At 34.7% G+C, this 6,946-nt stretch overlaps 1 protein-coding gene across 1 annotated transcript; it reads right to left on the bottom strand.

The window, feature by feature from the left end:
- Positions 1–1,039: 1,039 nt before the first annotated feature.
- Positions 1,040–5,149, bottom strand: LOC135613426 (very-long-chain aldehyde decarbonylase GL1-11-like). Its single transcript, XM_065110456.1, has 7 exons — positions 5,080–5,149; positions 4,091–4,228; positions 2,861–3,006; positions 2,485–2,604; positions 2,207–2,419; positions 2,047–2,127; positions 1,040–1,244 (listed from the first exon to the last, which is right to left on the bottom strand). The coding sequence occupies exons 1-7, from the start codon at positions 5,107–5,109 to the stop codon at positions 1,178–1,180; spliced, it is 795 nt and encodes a 264-aa protein (XP_064966528.1). The 5' UTR covers positions 5,110–5,149; the 3' UTR covers positions 1,040–1,177.
- Positions 5,150–6,946: the final 1,797 nt, after the last annotated feature.

Here is a 6,946-nt window from a genome sequence, read left to right as displayed (position 1 = left end):
TAGATTTTCTTCCTCTCTTTTCTGTATCTTGTTAACCTTGTTAATATTTTAACCCAATAAGCTTGAAAACAAATTACTTACAAGTTAAGAATTTCTTTCATATTTTGCTTTGATGAAGACAATTCATTTTATACTTTGCTTTAGATATACCACTATTAAAATATTGCATTGGTTCGATGATCTTCTTTCTCCAACAAATATGCATCATGGGATGGGATGTTAGGCCAACCTAAATATGCAATTTTTAGCATATGTTGAATATATAAAATATATTCGAAAATGACAATCGTTTAGATTCGTCGATTATCTGAAGCCATGGGCGGAATTATATCAAAAGATTGTCACTTATTTGGTTAGGACAATTGTAGTTAAAAAACACTTATCGACTCAGTTGATCAAAAAAATAAGTTATCATAAAAAAACGACCGAATTCAAAAGATAAGTTTCTAAAACCAAATGAATATTTTTTGTGTGGAGGATCACACATGGTGAGGGAGTGCCCATAAAAGCTATAACACCAAAATATCATGGACTTACTTGGAATTGCCTATTATGTTATTTGTCCGTAAATGATCAACCTAGTTGTAACCTCACTTAAGTCTCAAAGGACCTATAAAAGAGTAAACCGATTAGTTTCAAAAACAAGTGATAGACAAGTCTTCACGTCTCATAAAGAGGATAGCTTTATAAGTAATTCAACAAACACTTGGTATGTAAGAAAGAAAAGAGATGAAAAAGAAAACAAAGATTTTAGAAGACAAACAAATAATTACAAGTTTGCAAATGATTACTCACCGGGTGTCGAGCATGTTCAGACATTCAATATGGATCTTATAATAATTGATTAAGATCACCAAAAGAGAAAAACTTGGCAACCAATCTTCAATTGATCTTTTCTTATTACATGTCGAATCAAAATGAACGGAATTCAAACTACATTTGAATTCTTTGATCACTGAAATCCAGTGATCAAAGAAGGTATACCCATTAGAAACTTGTATCCCTTTTAACTGGAGAATGTGCATAAGACTAACATATGGTCTTTAGTGAGGTTTTACAACACTTGTTACACTTTTAAAAATCATCTCTGTAAAACCAAACATGATCAGTGGACACCACATCTCAGATGATTCCATCAGATATGCTTATCGGAAATAATATATGCCGAAAACTTAGCTTAGTAATCCTTTCCTTCTATCTCCTCGACCTTCAGCTTTCGATAACCTTTATCAGTGCCGAACAACCTGACAAATAACAAAGAAAAATATGGATAAGGATGGTTGATTCCGATATCAAAGATGTGATACTATTGGAAAGGCATGTTCAAATATGTCCCAATGCCCCAATTCAAGTGAATTACAATATCTGAAAGGAGAGGAACAACTTAAATGGTGTTTGTTCTGATAACAAGGATCTTGTAGCCATTTTCTCAGAGCATAACACGAACAACAAGCCAAGAGCATCCTTCTCTGATTTCCCAGAAGGTTTAGTTTATCAACAAAAGAAATAAAAAACAAACACCTTACTGCTAGCATCTTAGACATGTCTATAAATACTCCAACTAGTGGTATTTCAGTGCTTGGCATTTTCTAACATAAAGGAATCAGGATTATCAAGTCCTCCTTTGCAGGTCTATATGATAATACAGGTAGGCAGATGCCATCATAGGCAGAATAAAAAGTTCACAAACATGAGTTACTTATTTGCATTTTATGTTGGGGAGCTTCTAGATCTCATCTTACTGAGAATAGTCAAATCCAGTAATTAACAAAGTAATGAAATATCACGGTTGTTGTGCTTGAATTATTTATCTTCTAATTAATGGATTTTGTGGGAAACAAAATTCTGTTCGAGAGGAAAATGAATGAGCTAGTAGTTCTTCGTAAATATAACCAGAAATCCTTGTTCTATGGATAGAAGGACTTGGAGACAGGTACTCCATGGACGCATTCGCTTTAATTGAGTGATAATTCAGCTTGACCAGTTTGCCTCTGTAACTATATAATTGAACATGTATGTATACAGGAAAAAGCTATTATTACTAACCAGTCCATGTAAACAAAAGTTGATGAATAATTCCCTGACTTGGTGAAAAGAATACGATGATGGTAGTCATGGAATTCAGAACTGCAAAAGCGATCGGGTGTCAATAAATTAACTCATGTAATATAGAAGGATCAAGCACACTTAATACAATGTAACTCACCCTCCATATAAAGGGAAGAAGTTTGATGGGCTCCATGGGAAATGGTATCCACTGTGAACCTCAACCGTCTCCAAGACTCTCAATGCCATCCATAACCACAGTGTAAATAGGTGAGGGCCGGTTAGAGCTGGACCCACAATTGTGGCAAAGCCGAGGAATAAGATTTCAGCAGGATGGGCATACTCAGAAGTCAGTCCAAATGGTGTAGCATATCTGCATATGGAACAATGGTAAGAGAAAACTCATGAATGGATACTGACAGAGGTCATTCCACTTACTCATGATGGATACTGTGAACATGCTTGTATAGCCATTTGGTATGCAGTATCCTGTGCCCCCAGTAAAACACAAAATCCTCCAAGATGAAGTAAAAAAGTATTTGAGAGACGATGACAGTCCTATAAGGAAAATAAGAAGGAAAAAACAAAAAACAAAAATATCAGCTAAGAAATTGTAATCTAGCCAAACTATATGTCATACCCCCATCAATTCAAGGTTCAGTTTGCATCAGCATTTTTTAGATCCCATTTTTCATTCTTTGATGGTCTTGTCAGAGCATCAAAGGCTTATATAAACGCATTAAGCTAAAATACAGTGTGGCTCTAACATACAATTCTTTTTCCAAAGCATTCTACAAAGCAAGAAGCAACTTACCAATTTGGCAATGGAAGACTGCTTCTCAGACCCATGTATCTGAACGCAGGATAAGAGATGAGCATAACTGGTAAGTTGACACAGACATGGTACATGATTAGACGCAAAACACATTTCTTGTGTGCTTCTGCAGTGTTGCTCTTTTTCTGCACAAGTAATATACACGTCTCTTTAAGATGTAGCATTCAAGCAATAAGGAAATGACTACTACTCAAGGGAAAGAAAGTCATCCTTAACCAAGAAATAAGTTGAGTAATTGCTTGATGCTGAATGTGGATGTTACTTGTAAGCTAAACACAATTGAGAAAAAAGTGAATTCATGCTTCTGAAGGTTCTACACAATAGTGTAAATGGCTTGCAAAGAGTAATATGAGATGGAAGGAAGACATCCTAAATAGAGCAATTAAGATTCCGAGCGTGCTTATCATAGAAAATTGTCTTTTAGGTGGATACAATTGCATAAGCACAATATCTCCTTGTAACATGAAACCACAAGTGGCACATGTTAAGAAAGTTTTATAGTACAATCAATAAAGTAAAGAGGCACAATTTAAGAAGGTTCTATAGTAAAACAATAAAGAAAAAAGGCAAAGACTGAAGATTTTATGGTACAGCCAATCAAACAATAGGCAAACACTTCTTCTTCACATGTTGATGACCATAGGTCGCTAGGACAAGTCAAACACAGAAACAAATAAGTGAATAATCTGTTCACGGAAATTTAAATAAGAATAGTTTAGTGAATAAACATGGAAGCCATAAATTAAATAGATGACAAACAAAGAGAAGGTAATAGTTCCTTGCAATCCACATTCTTTAATACTGAAGCAATTAGCACAAAGTGATGTGTTAATAGTCAATAATGGTTCTAAGCCCATCTACTGCTATTCCATGGCTACAATCAAATTGAAAAAGAAAAAAAAGAATGAATGAGTGAGTGAATCTTGGAATTGTACTAATGTTTTGCCCTTTAAAACAGAAATATAAACAATGAACTTAATGAAACAGATAAATACAAGAAAACAGAAAAAATAATACCAAGTTAACAGCAATTTCCATTTTCATATTGCATGGAAAATTGAGCATGATCCTACTGCTTTCTTGTCCAATGTTTGAATTTTACAGTAGAAAATAGTGCCTTTCAGAAATAAAGGACAGATAGGAAGCAATGGCTGTCAATATTAGAAAAATTAGAAAAAAGTAAATCTCTGCGATTTAGGCTGACCAAACCTGAATTTTGTATTTGCTGAAGAGCCCTGATCTCTCCAAGAATATGGATGGGAATCCAGACAAGAAAAACACGCTTTCATGAATTAAAAAACTGCCGATAGTTGCCAATTGGAACTCACTGAAATGAGTAATAAGATACTGCATAGAATGACAAACATAGTAAGGTACAAATCATCAAAGTTTAAATGCAGTAATTTAGGCACACGAAACAAGCCAAAGGTTCTTGATTGTTATTAATGCCTAGAGTGAAAAAAAAAAGTCTTTGAATCACAAAGGCCGCACCTATGCTCTTACAAGCTAGGCAGCCAATGTACGAAGGATGACACTGTAACTTGCTCACTACCACGAAGTCTAATGTCAATCATGTTGGTCGTAGTAACCAATCAAGAATTCTCATCCCTCGAACTGTCCCATTCTCAATTTCCCAATAATGGATTGTAAAGCGAGCCAATAAATACTATGCCAATAACATTTGAAGTTTGAACTCCCTATCAACACCTCATAAGGAAAATCTTGGAAAAACCAAAAGTCCCACATAAGCTTCAATCAGGGAAACCTTTCCGCGACAGACAAACCATACCCTGCTTGACTCCACAAGGAAAACTAAAGGTGATCGTAATCTGAACAACGAGAACTCGAAAGCATAAAGCAGGTGGAAGCTTGCTACTCCCGAACCAGAAGCAAGAAGGGTAGAAACGGGAAAACGGAAAAGTTGATCGTTCCTCAACCATCCATGCTGCGCAAGAATCAACCCTCGTGCGAGTGTGATCACCATTCGACTCGGCGGTGTCTCGATCGGAATGTCACTCGCCGCTCAAGCACTTCCGATCGAATAGTGTTTGTTACACGAAGGAACCACGACGCACTACCTAAAGAACTCCGCGTGGTAAGTCAGGATCGAATCCGTCGATTTCCATTCCTTGACGGGTCCGAAGCACAACAATGGAAAGAAGCAGAGAGAGACAGAGAGAGAGAGAGAGAGAGAGTACCAGCCAACAGGATTCCAGAGGAGACGCCATCGATCGGGGACGAGCGAGGGAAGGCGGAGGAGGAAAACTCTGTCGGTTTCACCCATATATGGGACAGTCTGACGCCGGTCGTGGTGGCGTTTCGATGCATTCCCGAAGAAAATAGAAAAGACGTGCACACTTGTGCGTCTTATCATCGAAACTACCGGCGCGATGATTGGTGAGTCGAGGCGGGACCTCCGCAGCATCTACATATGGGACCACTTGATGCCTGTGGGGGCCGAGAGTGGGTCGAAATCTGAGGCCGACGAGAGCGTACTCGTCCAAGGGGGGACGCATCACTACATTCTCCTCGCCGTTTCAGCGAATGATTGTGTGATCACTACCCTATTTTAGAAAGATAATAATATTGTCTATTTATCTCGACAAAATTAATCTAAAAATCCTATTCGTCAATCTGCTATAGGAAAATGTTGATCAAACATGATAAGAAATTTTATTTTATTAATTTTAGTAATTATTAAGATTACTTCTTGATTGACTCATTTTGGTTGAGAAACTAATCTTATTATTGTTAATTTAATTATAAGATCGATGTCAAGAAGCAAGTGAGTTTTGTTAGAACTCTGACTAATTGTTCATATAATATTTCAGTTAGAAAAAGAGAAAAACTATTATTTCTAAAAGGTACTCAACAAGAACTAATGTATTTAAGATTTTTCATACATGGTTCACATAATTATCATAATTTAGATGTTTCATGATCGATATCAACTACATCATGTAATTGCATTAAGCATTTAAGATACTTTATGATCAAATTCGATCATGTCATGTATTATAACTGAATCACTTTAATGGTTGAATTCGGTCATATTATAGATTTAAGAGATCTTTAGGGTCAGATTTGATCCTTTCATGGATTCAAGAGATCATTGACAACTATCAATGAAAGATCTATTTTGCTTTGGTTACATTACCAGATCTAAAGTGATTCAATTTCTATTGATCCGATATCACCATTTTGATGCTAATCTTCATCGTCTGATCAATGAGCTCCATGTCATATAATCACTTGAATAAAAAAAAAAACAACCATGGGTTAAGTGGTGAAGGTCCAAAGACACCCAACACATAAACAAAGAGGCCTGAATCCCTCGAGCTAATACTTAATATCCTTTTCTATACATGATTAAAGTAACCATCATTACTTTGTAGGAGTTATCGTAAAGTTATTAGGTATTATTCGAACTTGAGGAGCCATCTAAAATATCTAAGTGTCAAATACTACAGACGATGGCTCATACTTATTATGACGAGATATGATACCTATGTACATAACACATGTCAAACATTTCATATTAGTAATAATAAATATTTTTTGATAGTTTTTATACCATTAATCTCAATCATTTTGGTTAATATCCATAAAATATAATCATATCATTTAAATTATTTTAACTAACTTTTTTTATTTTTATTTTTAGGATAAATTTATCATTTTTGAATGAAAATAAAATTTCTTGTTCTACTTTATTACCAACCATAAAAAAAATACTCATTGAGATGTCAAATTAAGTATAAATTATATTTTATTAGATTATGATTGAACATATTTGGATCCATCTCCGAAGCTAGATCCAATAAGATAACATACCCGTTTGAATGATATAAATCCGACCCATCTTAGTTGATACTTCAAATTCATTGGATACATGTATTCGGGTTCATGCGTGTATATATATATATATATATATATATATATATATATATATATATATATATATATATATATATATATATATATATATATATATATATATATATATATATATATATATATATATATATATATATATATATATATATATATGCCGCATTTGAAGGC

The sequence above is a fragment of the Musa acuminata genome, chromosome BXJ2-6 (assembly GCF_036884655.1).
Source record: "Musa acuminata AAA Group cultivar baxijiao chromosome BXJ2-6, Cavendish_Baxijiao_AAA, whole genome shotgun sequence".
NCBI lineage: Eukaryota > Viridiplantae > Streptophyta > Magnoliopsida > Zingiberales > Musaceae > Musa > Musa acuminata.
Note: the sequence above shows the minus strand (reverse complement) of the source record. Positions and strands in the feature narration are given on the sequence as shown.